Source organism: Apteryx rowi, unplaced genomic scaffold, assembly GCF_003343035.1.
Source record: "Apteryx rowi isolate R43461 unplaced genomic scaffold, aptRow1 scaffold_446, whole genome shotgun sequence".
Lineage (NCBI taxonomy): Eukaryota > Metazoa > Chordata > Aves > Apterygiformes > Apterygidae > Apteryx > Apteryx rowi.
Genome location: NW_020450701.1, coordinates 550,187 through 568,083, shown reverse-complemented (window position 1 = coordinate 568,083; position 17,897 = coordinate 550,187). Strand labels below are relative to the sequence as shown.

At 37.2% G+C, this 17,897-nt stretch overlaps 1 protein-coding gene across 5 annotated transcripts in view; it reads left to right on the top strand.

Moving 5' to 3' along the window:
* Positions 1-17,897, top strand: part of ARFGEF1 (ADP ribosylation factor guanine nucleotide exchange factor 1) — a 99,728-nt gene that overhangs the window by 49,630 nt on the left and 32,201 nt on the right. For all 5 annotated transcript variants that reach the window (XM_026077057.1, XM_026077059.1, XM_026077058.1 and 2 more), the window contains 11 exons: positions 380-513; positions 4,127-4,361; positions 9,489-9,588; positions 9,710-9,849; positions 9,954-10,062; positions 11,496-11,697; positions 12,983-13,094; positions 14,289-14,494; positions 14,603-14,687; positions 15,464-15,635; positions 16,835-16,986. In XM_026077057.1, the coding sequence (XP_025932842.1) occupies positions 380-513; positions 4,127-4,361; positions 9,489-9,588; positions 9,710-9,849; positions 9,954-10,062; positions 11,496-11,697; positions 12,983-13,094; positions 14,289-14,494; positions 14,603-14,687; positions 15,464-15,635; positions 16,835-16,986 (1,647 nt within the window). The remainder of the gene's footprint in view (positions 1-379; positions 514-4,126; positions 4,362-9,488; positions 9,589-9,709; positions 9,850-9,953; positions 10,063-11,495; positions 11,698-12,982; positions 13,095-14,288; positions 14,495-14,602; positions 14,688-15,463; positions 15,636-16,834; positions 16,987-17,897) is intronic.

Sequence of the window (17,897 nt, the reverse complement as noted above, 5' to 3'; positions counted from 1 at the left end):
TCTCTCTCTCTCTCTCTCTTTCTCTCTCTCTCTCTCTCTTTCTCTCTCTCTCTCTCTCTCTTTCTCATCAGAGTTATCTACTGAAAACTACTGAAGGCAAATCTGTGAAAGTTATCTTGTTTAAACTTGACTGGTCGAATTTGGTGGTGGTCTCTATGTAATTCTGACTTCTTACTGAGATGGCAATTTTTATTAGTGAGCGTGTTTATTTTAACAGCACTGCAGAATGCTACTTTTTAAATTTAATCTTGAGACCATAAAATTATAGTGAATTGGTTATGTTGTATAATATCTTAACTTCTTGTTGCTAGGAGGTGGGGATTTCCCTACCCACCCTGCTAATGCGAAATAGAATACTGAAATATGTTAACTTCTTTAGGAATCTGGAAATTCTTCAGGACCTACCCCTGGTGCTAAGTTTTCCCACATTTTACAAAAGGATGCCTTCCTTGTATTCAGGTCACTGTGTAAACTCTCTATGAAGCCCCTGTCAGATGGACCTCCAGATCCAAAGTAAGTAGAATTAAGAGTTCTTATAATGAGTGTTTTCTATTTTAAGAATAAGTTACTTAAATATTTTTGAGAATCCTCAGTTATTTGGAGAACAATAGTATGGTAAAAGAGCCTAGAAACTTTGAAAAGATACTGTTATGTTGTAGTGCATCTTTTGTATGTTAAATGAAAGCAGCTTTTCTTACCCATCTGCCTCTTTAGAAGTTTCTTAACAGTCTTACAGTTCTTAACAATCTTACACCACCTGTAAGGACCTAATATTCTTTCTAGTTTTTGTGCATAACAGTTTACATGTAGCAGGGTTTGTAAAGAAGGTTTTCGGTTATCTTTGGTCTCAGCTATTTTTACTCTGCTTTTGGATAACACCTAAGTTCATAACCATTGTCGTTTATGCCCTGCAGTTTCTTTTATCTCTTGCATATTGAGTATTCAGTATGCATACCAACTTAGTTCATCTTAATATAAGGTCTTCACATTAAATTGATAGTAGTTATGACAAATTTGTGATACAGTATTCTTCATTCTCATGTTCAGGTCGGACACTTTTGACAGCCTTCTCAACCAAAACGGAAATGTTTCGGAAAGAAGATCTTTATTTGTCTGTTTTGGAAATTTTGCCATCTGACAGAAGATGCTCTGTTTTCAATTTGGCTGAGAGAATTGTTTATTGTAAAACAAAAAACTCTTCTTATCTTGGATGCCAATACCTGAGTTGGTCGCATCTGTTGGCACAGAAGTTTGCATTTTTGATCTAGGATAGAATGTATATGTGGGGGTTTTTTGCATGTTAGGAACAGTTTGTAATAATTTTCAAGAGGACTGCATTTTTTTTGCTGTAAGAAATTAAAACTCTAAAATGACTTCTGATGAATATCAAAGGCCCAGTATACTTTAACATCATCTTTACTATTTCATGTTCCCACTTTAACTCTGGTAGCTTTAAGGCAGCTTAAATTTAATCACTGATATCAGTAATAAGCTAAAAAAAATAATGTAATGGGAAGGGTTTTGAAGGGTTGATCTAGAACCTTTTTCACATTGTCATCTAGTCATACTCTTCAGAAAGTTAGGAAATCCAAGAATGAAGATTGGGGCCTGAGGTTTTTTCCTCCCTCTTCTAGAGAATGTTTTCTAGAAAGTGCCATAAAAATTTTGTGATTTGAGTCACCTCTGAGATTAAGAATACTATTTATTAAAGGCTTTAATGGGTTAACTCCCTCTGAAAGAGCAGCAATAGCTACTGAGGCACTTGGAACCATTTGAATCCATGGAGTCCTTGATGTGTATATTAGAACTGATTAAGCTCTTCGTATAGAAAAATTAGGGAAATGGCATTTAGGACAAGACTTAGCTGCCAAGGAATTCAAAGATGTTCTGTGTTTGGAGAAGTGCCTAAGATTTATCTTGGTGTGAGGCATTGATGGCTTTCTTGCCATAATTGGGAGAGTAGACGTAGGATATCTACAGCGTTTATAAAAAAAAAAAAAAAACTATTTAAAAATCATCTTGCCAATGAAATTAATGATGATGTTTTTAAGGAAAATATTTTTAAATTTTAGGTAACTGGACATGGAGCTTTAATTTAAACACACACGACTAGGAGTAGAGATCTAGGTTGTGCTCCCTGGTGACATGCTTAATGTCTTTAAATTCTTTTTTCCTAGATATAACATAAGATGAAAGAAAATACTTTCCTTTAGAGAAATTTCCTGAAAGTTCATTTATTAGGTTTCAGTCCTTGAGGTTGTTTTAGACTAAAGTGAGTTTTCACATCTTATGAAATTGGTGAGGCCAGCGAGTTAAGACTTGGCCGTGAATTGACACTTGCTTGAAGAAGGCCATATTTAAAATTTAAATATGGAGAGAATCTCTAACATAATTAAATTTCTTATGCTTGACAGTAAAACATATTTATCTGAACAAGTTTGTAACTCGATGCAACATGATGCAAAATCAAGCCTTTTGCATCAAAGGAGAATGTTGCACAACTAGACAGAATGTAACACAATGCCTAGAGTTGGGCACTTTCTTGAAGAACCATCACTGAGAGCATTTTGGGGGGCATTTACTTTGACTCTGGGGCCCATTAGGAAGAACGAGAGGAGGAGGTGGTTGGTGCTTCTCAGCTTAGAGTGTACAAAGAGGGAGAGGACAGAATATAGCTCTACGCAGCAGACCCACACACAGATGAATAAGAGAAACTTTTAGAGGAAAGGACGCTTGCTTACAATAAATGCTGAGAAACTCTAGGCTCACAAAAAGAATGAGATCAGTTTAAGAGAGAGTACATGTTGTATAACTGTTTCTTCCTCTCCTGTCAGAATACTTATTTTGAGGCATTTTCACTGAGGCCTAGAGGGTGCAAGAAAGTGACTGCAAGTTTTTGAGGTCTTGGGTGTTAGTTCTGAGGTCAATTTGACTGCTGTATTTTGCATCTTAAAAGTGTCTTCAGACAAGTCATAAGCTTGGGAGTATATTTTAGGGAGTTTGAAAGGGTGACAGAGTGGTCTTTTTTTTCCTCCAGCCCACTTCCCTTACGAGCATGCCAAAACCATTGAGTTCATTCATAATGCATTTGTTATGAATTTGTATTTTTGTTTTTAGTTAGATTGGAATGCCTTTTTTCATTAAGTTGGTATTTTTGCAGAATACAGCAAAAATCCAACTATTGTGTGTGTCATGTTGGTTAGAAGAGTGCCTTATCATATTTGGGCTGTATATGGGAAAACTTTGCTTTCATTGTTCCTCATATTTCAATAGCTGTCATCCATCAGCGAGTGGTTGTTCGATGAAAGGTGTGGTCTGTCTTGTTCATGAAAGCCATTTGTGTCAATCCTCGCTCTTCAGAAGAGGTACATAGTCTTTTTTGAGATGATGAGAAGTGGGAAGGAGCATCAGGAATCTGAGGAAAGAATGCTTTCATCCAGAATACTAATTAAATTGCATTATGTTATCAAAGATGATGTTTTGCTATTGCAGCTTTTATGATAGGCATGTTATATATCTTAACTGCTCTTGGAGTGAGACAGGGCCAGTGACTGACATACGGTGTAAAATACCATATTTAGGGAAAAGAGGTTGTTGTGTTGGGAAGAAATAGGTCAGGCAGTACAGCTGTTGTTATGGTCCTTCAGCTCTCCTTCCATGCTTGTGGAAATAGAGAAAAAGGAGGAATCTCTAGAGATTCAAGTTGCTTTCTTTCCCCTTTTGGTAGTTCAGAGTCTGTGGATGGGATGGGATCTTTTAGATGGGATCCTCCAATGTCCATTAAAAGGAAAGAATGCTCCATTCATCCTCGGACTAAGAGTAGGCAGTGTTGCCTACCTTTCACTGTTGAGAGGTGTTGTTCTGCAGAAGAGTAGCTCAATAGTAATGGAAGGAAACAGTAACTGGAAAAGGCTGTTCTTACCCATATTCTTGGCTGAAAGATGACTACTTAACCAAATATGTTCAACATCTTTTTATTGCTCTTTCTAAACAAAGTTGTTTCAAACGCGTGTTTATTTCATGAGTATTCCACATGTAAAATCATTGTGGTGTACTGAGTTTTCAAAAGAATGCCTTAATTTTTATGACTTGCATGTGGTTCATATGCTGTGTTGTTTTATTCTAGGTCTCATGAACTGCGATCAAAGATTCTTTCATTGCAGTTACTCCTGTCCATTCTGCAGAATGCAGGACCTGTCTTCAGGACAAACGAGATGTTTATTAATGCTATTAAGCAGTATCTTTGTGTTGCACTGTCAAAAAATGGAGTCTCATCAGTTCCAGAAGTTTTTGAACTTTCACTTTCCATATTTCTTACCCTCCTCTCAAACTTCAAGACTCATCTGAAGATGCAGATTGAGGTATGTCTAATTTAAAAGGGGATTTTAGGTGAGTGTCTGTCTGTATTTGTATGTAGCTTGATCTTAGAGAAATTTGTGGTTTTTCTTCCTGAATCTCAGCTTTTGCGTAAAGACTTGCCTAGTTTTCCCCCTACAACGGAGCTCTCTTCTGCCCAAGGACAATAAATAGCCAGACTTACAACAATGCCTTTGAAACCTCATTCAAGTATAATACACAGCAATATTTCCTTTGGAATACTTAGAGATTAAATAAAAGTTACTCTGTAACATCAAAAGTAATGTGGCACTTCAGGTAGTGTCAAATTGATTGGTGAAGTAGAAAGTGAGAGGAAAACTTGTGTAGGCCTGTTTAAAAAAAATCTCTATTACATATTAAGTAGAACATAAAATGAAGTCTCTAATAAGAAGTAACACTTTGTTAATGTCTGTTGTTAAGTGGTGAAGATTAAGAAATCTTACTGTACAAAACATGCTTTGATTATTTTGTGATTAAAGTGAATTTTTACAGTCATAAGTTATGCTACCCATACTCACTACTACTACTATGTGAGTTAGTATCCTCCATAAGCTTGGTCAACTAGTGTTCAGTGATGCAATTAGGAAGTTTTATTTCCACACTACATGATACAAAGTAAGAAGTTGAGTACATTTATAAAAACTGTATGTAATGTATGGTTTCTCAAGGGAATTTTAGAAGGAAAATTAATGTCGTGAAATGCTATGTGGATTCTCTTTAAGGTCACTTGAACTGATGTGTGTGTGTGTGTATATATATATATATTTTTTTTTTCCTCTCTCTAGGCAAATCCCAAATATTTGATTATTTTGATTATTGACTTTTCCTTAGACATCAGGACCTACATAAATACATGTTCTAGATAAGATCTTATTTTCTCAGGTCTCAAAAGTTGTGCACTCTGTTTCACTCTTTGGACCAAGAGTAGAGAAAAGGCCTTTTTTAGCAATAAGAATTGACTTATCTGAGTCTTGATAGACCCAAACTCACTGGATAGGTATATTCTAAGTTGTTGGGGAAAGAAAGATGTATGTAGAGGCTTAGTTCCTGACTTTTAATTCTTGTGCCATAGGGCATGTAAGGATTTGAGCAGCTAGTTTGAAAGGTGCTTTCTACTTGTACTGTCTGGTTACACTATTTTGTGTCCTACATGTTAAAGATCTTACTTACGTGGTGAAGAAAGTAGTAACACCATGCAGTGTGCTTTTACTGTTCATTTTGATAATCATATGCTTTGGGAGTTGATGCAAATACCATAGCCAGCAGAGTGCCTCGTAAGTGGGGAAGTTAAGTACGTGAAAAGGTGTTGAGAAATGTTGATAATGTTCCTGCAACAAGGACCGTGAATTAAGGAATTTCTTCATCTGTGAATGTCATAGTATGCTAACTTGGTGATTTGTCATAGCAGCTGTGGACAAAGAATCTAATTTTGCCAGTACCATGTCAAAAAGCTGGCATGTTCTTGTCACTTATGAGGTTATTTTGATGGCTTTTGGGGGAAGAAACAATATGATTTCCAGTATTTGTTTGAGGATAACTTAGATAGAAATACAAGTTTAGTGATTTATTGAACATGCCTTGAAAATATGATACATTTTGAAGACTCTCGAGACAAACTGTGCATGCTCGACAAGACTGTGGTGCGTGCACAGGGTTCAGAACATCATACGGACCAGGCAGAGCTACCTGTCCAGTCATGCAACCTGCTGCCTGGGAAGTGTTGGGCTTGCTACCTGCTTGCAGAGCTTATCAGTCAGCATGTGGGTGGTAAATATATTGCAATCTGGCTTACCCGACACAAATTTGATGAGCTTCTATCTCTGCCATCCTATTCTAAAATTTCAAACAGAAAATGATGCTATAGCTGAGAAAACGTGGATATAGAATACCCAACATTATTGTAGCAGCTTTTAGAATATACTAAAATTAGGACTGTCACAGGATGTCAGGTCTATGTTTCCTCTTTGCAAATATGAAAGCCAAAAGCTTGATGCTGCCAATGCTGCTATTTCTATCGTTATGAAGCACAAGGGACAGCAATTTTGAGAAATTTATTCTTTTTTTTTCTTCTCTTTTTGTATTTTTTTTCCACATGGGTGTGAGCTAAGAATTCCTATTCTTTCAGCTAGTGATCCTGAAGGTTATACAGAAGACGTGGGTAGACAAGTAGATAGATCCATATTCCGTTTGTGGCTTTAGTAAGTTCCTGGAGCTGTAAGGAAAGCCATATACTCTGATTTATGATATGCAAAATCTGCATTTTAGGATTGAGGCAGCATGCTTCATCTGTGTAAGAAACATTGGCATGTTGAAATTTTAAGAGTTAATTTGAGACTCTGTTGAAAGTGACCAAGGGGTGGTACCTTTCACTTAAGCTCTTTAAAATGTCCTCCTTTGCAGTTTAGTTCTCAGCTATTACTGCCCTCTAAGAGTCTGAATCTTGACTTTTACTGTAGCTGTATTTCTGAACAAGTCAGCAGATGCATTTGCCGTAATACCTGAGCCACCTCTGACACTGGCAGTAGGCAACTGTTTGAGGGGCCCCCTCTCATTCCTTTGCCCCTCCTTTTTTGCTTCATGTTTTCTTGGAAATCAGATCATCGATTTCAAGGGATTTGGGGGTGTCGTTTAGCTATACTACCCCTTACCACCCTTTCACAACTCTGAGCTGTCTGTTTTCTATTTTCAGTTGACCAAAAAAAACCATATGATCTTTTCTGGTTTAATTTCCTGATATGCTGAGAATAGTCTCAAGTCAATGATGTAATTTTAGTAAATAACATAGTGATAGATATCATTGTAAATATCTAAAATGTAAATAATCTGTAAAGCTTTGAGAGAAATCATACATCCCAAGATGTGCCTTTCCAAAGCTGATACCAGAAGCAAGAAATCTGCTCTGTTTCAAAGTATAGAGATCTAAATAAGTTTCTTCATAGTATGCAGGCCTTCCAGCTAATTGCTCTTGTAGCTTAAAGGTTTGGGTTTAATTTTCATACTTGAAATTTATCTCTGCTCCATCAGTGATTTCTTTTTTTTAATTCTCTACCAGAAAATAGTCACTTTTCTGATTCCAGAGTGGGTCAATAGCATTATTGTCTTCAAGCAGAAATTCAGAAAATAACAAATATGTGGCAAAGAATTGCTCAGAGCATGATGTTTAATAATTTTATGTCTTCCTCCAGTTGGGTTCCATAAAGTTGTGGCTAAAGTCAGTCTAATATTGTACATATTTTTAAGTGCTTGGAATAGTGTTCCACTTATATTGATCTGACCTGATATGTGTTGCATTCCATATGCTTCCTAGGAAGGCTTTCCTTAATAAGAAAAATAACTGTGAGATTGTGCTGTTTGCCTCTTTTTCCCTGAGGATGCCAGTGCAATGGAAATCTTATTGGTGCATTTTGCTTGAGGAAATAGCTTACTATCAAAGTTGCTTAAAAATCAATGTTGTTTTTTTTTCACAAAATAAATACATGATTTAAAGCAAAGCATACTGCTACCTGGCTGATAGCATAAAATCTCTATAAAGTTCTGTCATATAAGGGAATATTTAATATTAAAAACAAGCTAGTAATACATTTGGATGTTTGTGCTCTGCTTTCAGAGAAGAGCTCTATGATTCTCCCCCTCTACTCAGCCCTGCTGAGGCCACATCTGGAGTACTGTGTCCAGTTCTGGGCTTCCCAGTACAAGAGGGATGTGACGCTACTGGAGCAAGTCCAGCGAAGGGCTACAAAGATGATTAGGGGACTGGAACATCTCTCTTATGAGGAAAGGCTGAGAGAGCTGGGCCTGTTTAGCTTGGAGAAGAGAAGGCTGAGAGGAGATCTTATCAATGTGTACAAGTATCTGAAGGGAGGGTGTCAAGAGGATGGGACCAGACTCTTTTCAGTGGTGCCCAGTGACAGGACGTGAGGCAACAGGCACAAACTGAAACACAGACAATTCCATCTGAACATGAGGAAATACTTTTTCACTGTGAGGGTGACAGAGCACTGGAACAGGTTGCCCAGAGAGGTTGTGGAGTCTCCTTCTCTGGAGATATTCAAAACGCGCCTGGATGCAATCCTGTGCAATGTGCTCTAGGTGACCCTGCTTGAGCAGGGGGGTTGGACTAGATGATCTCCAGAGGTCCCTTCCAACCTCAGCGATTCTGTGATTCTGTTTGGGACTGTTAGTATTCTTGCAAAAACGTATGTTGGTGGATTTGATAGTCACAACTGGCTGAGGAGAGGTGAACTCTCAGAAGTGTAGACTGGTGATGTAATGCCATTAGGAGTTCCCATGTTGAGTTCATACACTCTTAGAGCAGTCACTGCTTAGTCTAGGAAAGAAGTCAGGAAAAGCCTGCCCTAGCTGCTGAGCATGCGCACCTGAAATAAGAAGACTCTAATACTAGCGGGACTGGGGGGAACTCATGGAGCAGGGGAAGAGTAGTCTCCGTTCCAAACGAAGGCATCTGTTCTGAAGCACTTTCAGGGAAAACTAATGTCTGGTTTAAGAAAGAGAGATTTTCTTATAAACAGAGGTGCTGCATTTTATATGCTGTGTCTGACCAGTGCTCTGCCTCCAATACACTAATGGTGTAGAATGATTCTCTTGTGTCTAGGTTGTTTCCCTTCTAAGGAAGGTCTGGTACTTTAAATTGACATTGTTGGCTGTTTATTATTTCTGTGCCGTAATATTTTCACCTCTTGAATAAAATCTTTCATGGTGAGGTAATATCTCTTCTTTAAAAATCCCCAAAATCCCAGCCATTTTGTCTTTTAGGCTAAATTGTCCTTCAGGACTTCACATCATTTGCAGTTCTTCTGCTTTAGTGATCAGAATATAAACAAAGTTTCAGCTGGACAGAACTCCACAAGTGCATGTATCCTAATTTGAAGTCCTACTTCAAACACATTAAGCATAAGTAAAGTTGTATTTCTTCCTTCCCTGCTTTTCTTCCCTCTCCTGTAGCTTTAAAATGCTTCTTAAGTACTGTCCATATGCTTTCAGAATTATGTGTGTCAGAATATTGGTCTTCAAGGTTGATATCATTGTTTGAAAGTTAATGTGCTCTAGATATAACAAATGGCTTTTTTTCCTCTTCCTGGAATACTTGCTAGGTTTTCTTCAAAGAAATTTTCCTGTATATCTTGGAAACTTCTACTAGTTCATTTGATCATAAATGGATGGTTATACAAACGCTGACACGGATATGCGCAGGTATTAAGGACCTTTTGGTTCTAGTTTTTTGCATTTTTATGCTAAAGAGCAAAACTGAACTTGTCTTTCATTGAATAATCTAGTTTTTGTTTCAAGTTTGACAATGTCACTTTGTTTGTAGATGCCCAGAGCGTAGTGGACATTTATGTGAACTACGATTGTGATTTAAATGCAGCAAACATATTTGAAAGACTAGTTAATGACCTATCAAAGATTGCTCAAGGAAGGGGTAGCCAAGAACTTGGCATGTCCAATGTTCAGGTAAAAATTCTGTCAAACTTTATAAAACGTCAAGTTTCTTGGCATGATAGATTAAAACTAGACTCTCTGTTTCACTAATGTATTTCTTTTGAAATTCATTCCAGGAGTTAAGTTTGCGAAAGAAAGGATTGGAATGTCTAGTGTCAATCTTGAAATGCATGGTGGAGTGGAGTAAGGATCAGTATGTGAATCCCAATTCTCAGACAACACTTGGTAAGATGGGGTGTGTTTGTTCTGGCTTTACTGAAGATGTACTGCAGAAATTTAGTGCATTTTTGCAGCATTTTGATATAGTTGGTTTCTGGTTTTGTAAAAGCTATTGCATTTAAAAAAAAAGAACAAACTGTTTATAATTTTTGAAGAAGTATTGATAAGTTTGGATGGTTGTCATTTGAACAAGTTGATTTTTTTCATAATTGTCTAAATTCCTGGGAGACTATTATACTGAAAATGACTAAATTCTGTGATTTAATGTATTTCTAATTTTAAGGGCACCATAAAACTTGCATGGCAGATCCCCTAATTTCAAATCTAGTCTGATTTCCAACAGATTAAATTAATGCTAAAGCAAGCTGCATGGAGATTTTTTTTCTTTTTTCTTTTTCTCTTTTTTCTCCTAATACATAGCTATAGGACATCCAGTATTATAAGCAAAATAACTAAATCATGTTTTAGTCTTGTTTCCATCTGACCTGACATGAAAAAGTACCAAGGTTATGCCACAATTTGCAGTTTAAGTGCTTAAAGTTGCTGACTGAAGTAGTAACATCATTTTTAGAGATGCTAAGCTCTGCTCTCTGTGAACTGAGAGAGAGCACCAGCTACTTGGCATATGTAATCATAAACACTTTTGGGCACCCAGTTTCAAAAACTCTGAATAGTGTGATTTGCTTTAGGTCCAAGTGCAACATCAGACTTGAGAATAAAGGGGAAGATTTGTATTTGGGTTTCTGAGGTGTTGCTTCTATTTTTTTGCAAGTGCTTCAAAATTACAATTGTAATTTAAAGCTTAAATTTCAGATATGTGTCGTACTGAAAGAATCACAGAATGGTTGAGGTTGGAAGGGACCTCTGGAGACCATCTAGTCCAACCCCCCTGCTCAAGCAGGGTCACCTAGAGCACGTTGCACAGGATCGCGTCCAGGCAGGTTTTGAATATCTCCAGAGAAGGAGACTCCACAGCCTCTCTGGGCAACCTGCTCCAGTGCTCTGTCACCCTCACAGTGAAGAAGTTTTTCCTCGTGTTCAGATGGAATTGTCTGTGTTTCAGTTTGTGCCCGTTGCCTCACGTCCTGTCGCTGGGCACCACTGAAAAGAGTCTGGTCCCATCCTCTCGACACCCTCCCTTCAGATACTTGTACACATTAATACGATCCCCCCCTCAGTCTTCTCTTCTCCAGGCTAAACAGGCCCAGCTCTCTCCCTTGATATATTGTAATGGATTTTTTTAGGTTATTTTCCCAACCTAAACAAAGGCAGAATGTTTATATAAAAATAAATAGATCACTGAAGATACCATAGTAACTTTTAGAAGTCTTCAGAGAGGATTTGAAGAATAATTGAAGAATAAACTCTGTTTTTTATTTTGTTTCATTGTGCATGTATTTTTTATGTATGTAACTTTTCCCCCCACCACCAATTTGTAGGCCAAGAAAAACCCACAGAACAGGACAGCAATGAAACCAAACACCCTGAGACAATTAACAGATATGGAAGCTTAAATTCCCTGGATTCTACGGCTTCGTCAGGAATTGGCAGTTACAGCACACAGATGTCTGGCACTGACAACCCAGAGCAGTTTGAGGTCCTAAAGCAACAAAAGGAAATAATAGAACAAGGAATTGACTTGTGAGTGCCCCTTTATCACCCATGGGAGGGTGGATTCTTTCGGAGCTATGAAGATTCCTGGGTTTTTCTTCTTTCTCCTCATAAATACTCATCTTGTGTTAGGAAAAAAACTCTGGATGTAACAGCACTTCCTCTGGTGAAAGAGTGCTGAATGGTGTTCCCTTTGGAGCCTGTCAACAGTGTTTTGTGTTAACCTAATTCCTCACAGCTAGAAGATGAGTACTCTGAATGTTTGTTCTTTTTTCTCCAGACCTGCTTGTCTAAAAATAAGGTTTTTATATTTGGATAAAAAGTACATTGAACTCATGCGATCAGTTGAATACTGCCTGTTTTGCTTTACACGTTACTCATGGAAGTGCCTATATGCTTAAGATGATGTTCCCTGTAATTTGTAAACTTGTCATAGTTTGAAGCAGAGGATAATGTAATTTCTCAGTGGAGTCTGACATTAACCTTTCATGTGATTTCATCCTTGTCACCTCATCACCTCCTCAGCAAAGTCACTTTATGCAAAAATAAAAATTTTCCTTAGTAAAGATTTCAGTCCCCAAACAAACATGGCTTAGTCCTTTAGGGTCTCAGTTTCTTTCGGTCACTTGGTCTCTTGTCCAATCATTTTTCATTCATTCATTTATTGTCATTCTTGCAGGCAACTGATGGATTTCGTAAGCATTTCACCAAGATTAAAATAAAAAACAATAAAACACAATTATTCCTTTCCAAACTAAGATTATGAGTTTGCATGGAATATTTTTTTACACACACACACACACGTGTGTGTACACATGTATCCGTGTGTGTATATTTACATACCTATATATGTATACACACACACATACATTTCTGTAACTTGCAATGAACCTGGAATTTCAGTTAGTTTTAGTTAGATTGCAGGAGAGCAGAAACTGCATCCTAGACCAGAGTAAACAATAGTACTTAGCTCTCTGGATCAGAGGGTAGATTAATTTCATTGCGTAGTGGATTCGAAGACTTGATACCCTTTTTACTGGGAGTTGCTTGGATGCCATGATGGCAGTTGCCTAGGAAAGAGGAAGAGGAAGCTGTTTACAGGGAGGGGGAAAGATAAAGGGAAGGAATAATAATAATATAAAGGAATAATTTGTTCCTACCTAATACATAGTTTGATAAAGGAAAAAATGTTTAACTAATATGCCAATTTTGATATCTCATCCAAGACTATTGAATTTTTTTTGATGAAGCAGGTATGGCTGTGTGCACAGATAAAAGGGTTCACTCTCATTCCGTGTTGATCTTGATTGTACAGATTCAATAAGAAGCCAAAGAGGGGGATACAGTACCTACAAGAACAAGGAATGCTCGGCACTACCCCGGAAGATATTGCTCAGTTCTTGCATCAAGAGGAAAGATTAGATTCAGTAAGGAGACTGTTGCTAATCCCTGATGTTTGTTTTTGCTCATGCTGATGTTTTTATACTAACTGAAAATCGTATTAGAGTGTTCTAAGGTATATAATATGTACAAGGAAAAAGAAGAAAAGGAAACTTCCCTCTTTCAAAACTGTATGCGCAAAGAATTTGAAGTATGTGAGAGCGCTGCATCCTGTACTATACACACCTTGCAGTTCAGTTGGAATATGAAGTAAATGGCTGATCTACCTGAGCTGACTCAGGACTTGTATTTAGTTGCTAGTATATAGCTAGGAGCAGCTTACTAAACTGTATTTCCTTCAGCCCAGTAAGGGAGAGCCACAGATAACTATCCCTCAGAGATGGCTAAAAAATAGTCTGGTGCAACAACATGAAAAACATTCTTTGCTTCCTCCCAAAGGAAAAGTATTTAAGCTCGATCAGTTCTTTGATTTGGTTTACAGTAACTGCTCAGCTGTTGCTAGACTTGAGAGGATCCTGCACCATCAAGCTGAGGAGACTGAGAATGTGTTATGCTGGTATTGTTGCAGAAGACTTGGCTTTCTCAAACAACAGCCTGTGTGTTCTGCCTAGTAGCCACCCTCATGGTTTTCCATACGAGGGCTAGCACAATCCCGTGCTTGCAGCTATGACTGGAGTTACAAGCTTCAGCCAAGAGCTTAGAATCGCAGTTTACATATACAGACACCTTTTTCTGAATGCACAGTATTTTTCATTGTACTGTGTTGCTGTGATAGGGATCTGCTGGATGTATTTGAGTACCAGTTGGTTGTATTTGAGCTCTGTACTGTAGTGGGAGTAAAGTCAAGGCTTTAGTAAACTTTTCATTCCAAGAGTAAGTTTCCTAACTACCCAAAGCATTGCAGCAGAGAACAGCACAGTCATTGGTAATATTCACTTGTTCTTGTGCACGCATGGCCTCTAACAGAATGAAATGGTACAGGAGTAAAATCAGAGAAGGGGGAAAGTAGGCAGTCTTGAGCACATAAAAGAACATTATGATGGAGTGTATGGCTAAAATATGCTGCTTTAGCGAGTAGAGGAGAATCAGGAATATGTCATAGTTAACTACATGCAGACCTCTCTTTCTGTGGAACATATGGGCAGTATGTCTCTGTTCTCACTTCACCAGTGTTTTCCAGTGTGAATGCACTAGTTTGTCTCTTTCTGTTCTTATTTTAGACTCAGGTTGGGGAGTTCCTGGGAGACAACGATAAATTTAACAAAGAAGTCATGTATGCGTATGTAGACCAACACGACTTTTCAGGAAAGGATTTTGTTTCAGCTCTGCGTATGTTTCTAGAGGGATTTCGTCTTCCAGGAGAGGCTCAAAAAATTGATCGCCTAATGGAGAAATTTGCTGCTAGATATTTAGAATGTAACCAAGGGTAAATAATACTTTATTTTTCAGAACTTTGGAAAGCTGAATAATAAGTAAAAGTTGCTAATATATTACTTCACTCTTTTTTTTTTTTTTTTCTCCTCCCCCACATCAGGCAAACTCTTTTTGCTAGTGCAGACACCGCGTATGTCTTAGCTTACTCAATTATCATGTTGACAACAGATCTTCACAGTCCGCAGGTATGTTGCTAGAAAAAATTGGTATAATTCATAGTATTTTAACTTTCAGATATCGTGACACTGTAGCTGTAAAACCTTGATGTTCGATGCATTTAAGAAATACAGTTGCTTAGATCTGCGCACCTTTTAAGTAATAGCATTGTGTTTCATGGGTATTGAGGTTTTTAAGTTGTTTTGGTTAGACATTTCTGTAAGGTATCATTTCCATACCATGTACTGAGTAGGTATTGTATGGATTTGCTTTCATATTACAGCACTCACAGTAGTGATCTAACCTACAGTCAGAGCCATAACTTATGTAACTATTTACCCATAGATTTTAACACAAATCTGCTCTTGATTTCAGTCACCTTAAAAAAAAAAAAAATGCAGCTCTGTTTTGATAAATACCTGTAGTGCATTGCATTCAAAGTTGTAATGATTAGCCATCATCAATCATTTAAACAATATCTCGAAAAAGTGTATAGGTTTGTATTTAAAATAAATAGCCTAGACTATATGACAAAGTAAAACACAAATTCCAATTTGTTGTAATTGACGGCTAATTAAACTGCAGATCCTACTTGAATGCTTATGAGTGGTGTAATTCCCATTTGGCCTTGCATGATTTTGTAGATTTGACAATGTAGTCTTACAGGCTACTTAAATTTCTTCTGAATCAGCAGGTTCATTCTTTGTGGTAACTTCTCATCTGTTTGGCAGCTTTGTAGACAGCATTGTAACTGCTAAAAACTTGTGTCAATTGTTCATGTTAATAGCTTCTTTCTGGATTTCAGGTAAAGAATAAAATGACAAAGGAACAGTATATTAAAATGAATAGAGGTATCAATGACAGTAAAGATCTACCTGAAGAATATTTGTCTGCTATCTATAATGAAATAGCAGGAAAGAAGATTTCAATGAAAGAAACAAAAGAATTAACGATACCCACAAAATCCAGTAAGCAAAGTAAGTAGTTGCAGTGGTAGGTTTTTCCAAAATGTTGGCTCTTCAGTTTTGTTATCTGTTTGAAATAAGAGAAAATCAAACCAGCACCGCTTACCTAACTCCAAATGAGTCCTAACTTTTTATTTCATTTTTTTTTTCCTTTTAACTTAAAAATGCATGACCTTCAAATCTGCATTAAATGCAACTGTTTGTTTCCCCATCACTATGCCTATGAATGCATAGTATTTGGTACATTTCTCATAGAGAAAATAGGTTTTGGTGTTGACCAACTCCGTAAATACATATGAGGGCTTTGAGTTAACAGTGTGGCTGATAGGCACAGTGCAGAACAAACACAGTGGTTGTGCCCTCTATTTTTAGGGTGACCATTGTATTTTCTGCCAGTAGGCCCTCTTACTTCTCCAAAAATCTTGGTTTATTTGGTTTACAGAGCCCTGATTTTACTACACTTTTAAAATTAGCTTTTCTTCTCTCAAATATCAGAAAAAAAGTTTTGTGTTTTGCACAGTGTGAAGATTCAGGTGTTCTTAATTCTAGTTTTCTACAGAGAACATTGGAGAGAGACTTGGCTTCTTCCCAACATAGTTAAATTTGTATACTTTTAAGTAAGGCCTAAGTTAGCCTTATGAATAGATAGCTTACAGGAAATTTGCATCTGGAAAAAAGAATCCATCTGATTTTTCAATAATCATTCAATTAATGTAATGTTTTCATTGTAATTTTATAGAAGTTAATTGTTATACTTGGGTTTCTCTCTTTTGGTGAGATGGAGGTTCCATTACTGAAATGGTGATAAGGTAGTCCTCTCTGCTGGAGAAAAGGATTATTTTTATTCTTGTTTTCTGTGGAGATGAATTGCTACAAAACTTCTGTTTGCTTTTGAGTTTAGCTGAGTGGATGTATCATGTTGGATATTTATGCTGTCAGTTGAGGTGATGGAGAAGGAATGCTTTATGTGCAAATTTTGAACTTCCATGTAGGATTAAAAATAGTTTACATTTCATATGTAAGTTTGCCTTGAGTTAGTTTTTGTATCAATATTCTAATAAAAATATCTTGCTAGTATCGTAATTTCAGAAAATAATGACAATGGAAAAGATGTATGGCATTTAAATAACAAAAAATTTTGAAGTACAATATTCCTGGAGACACCACTGCTGAAGATGCACAAATGTAAAGAGAAAAAAATGTGTTTGCAGGTGTTGCTAGTGAAAAGCAGAGAAGACTCTTATACAATTTGGAAATGGAACAAATGGCTAAAACAGCTAAAGCTCTTATGGAGGCGGTGAGCCATGTTCAGGCACCTTTTACTAGTGCAACACACCTGGAGCATGTGAGACCCATGTTTAAGGTGAGCTGTGTGTTTAGGTATTTAACTAGAATTTTACATAGTTTCTCCATAATGCAAAATGCTGATTGTGATAGGATTTGTTGAAAATATGAAAGATTTGTATCTACCGCATTTGATTATTTTACAATTATTTAACTTGCAGCAGGAAAGAAAGAACTTTGAGCCTTCTACTCCAATTTCATTTACCATTGGATTTAAGAAATTTCTATGCTGATAGAAGAAATCTTGATATAATGGAGGAGTTATGAGTGGTATATCAGGGGGAGAAAAGTGTGAAGAGTGATTAAAAACTTGCAAGAAGAGATTTTTATTTCAGGTATACAGGCATAGTTAAAACAACAGTTTTATAAAAGTGAGAAATGACTCATCTTGGTGTTTGAATGTCTCCTGCTCCTGAAGGAGATTACTTCATTGCATTTTGGGGGGGCAAGTAAACTTTTGGCTAATCGTGCCTATTGCAAATAGAATTGCAAATTAATATTTCAAAAAAGGCTAGGAGGGCCATATAGTTTTGGGGGAGATAGCTAAACCTATATTAAACCATTGTTCTAAACACCTGTCTTTACCATTGCGTAGGTGCAAGCTATCTCCAACACAAATGCCTTTTCCATGCAAGCAGTTCAGATTTATAGGTACGGAGTATGTCCAATAGAGATCTACATCCAAGTATGCTTTTGGATACGGTCTTTGGCTTAACTAAATTTCAGTAAACTGCCACTGAAAAGAAATTTTGTACTTTTCCCATGTGCTCTCATTTGCAGTCCTTGTGCCACCGGCAGGGCTCATCTGACTCTTGTGAACTGCTGCAGGGAGTTAAATTCCAGAAAACTACTGTTACAGATTGTTCCCTGAAATGACTTGCTGTGAGATCAGACTGAGCTCCAGGCCCTCACTGAAGAGGCAGTGGGGAT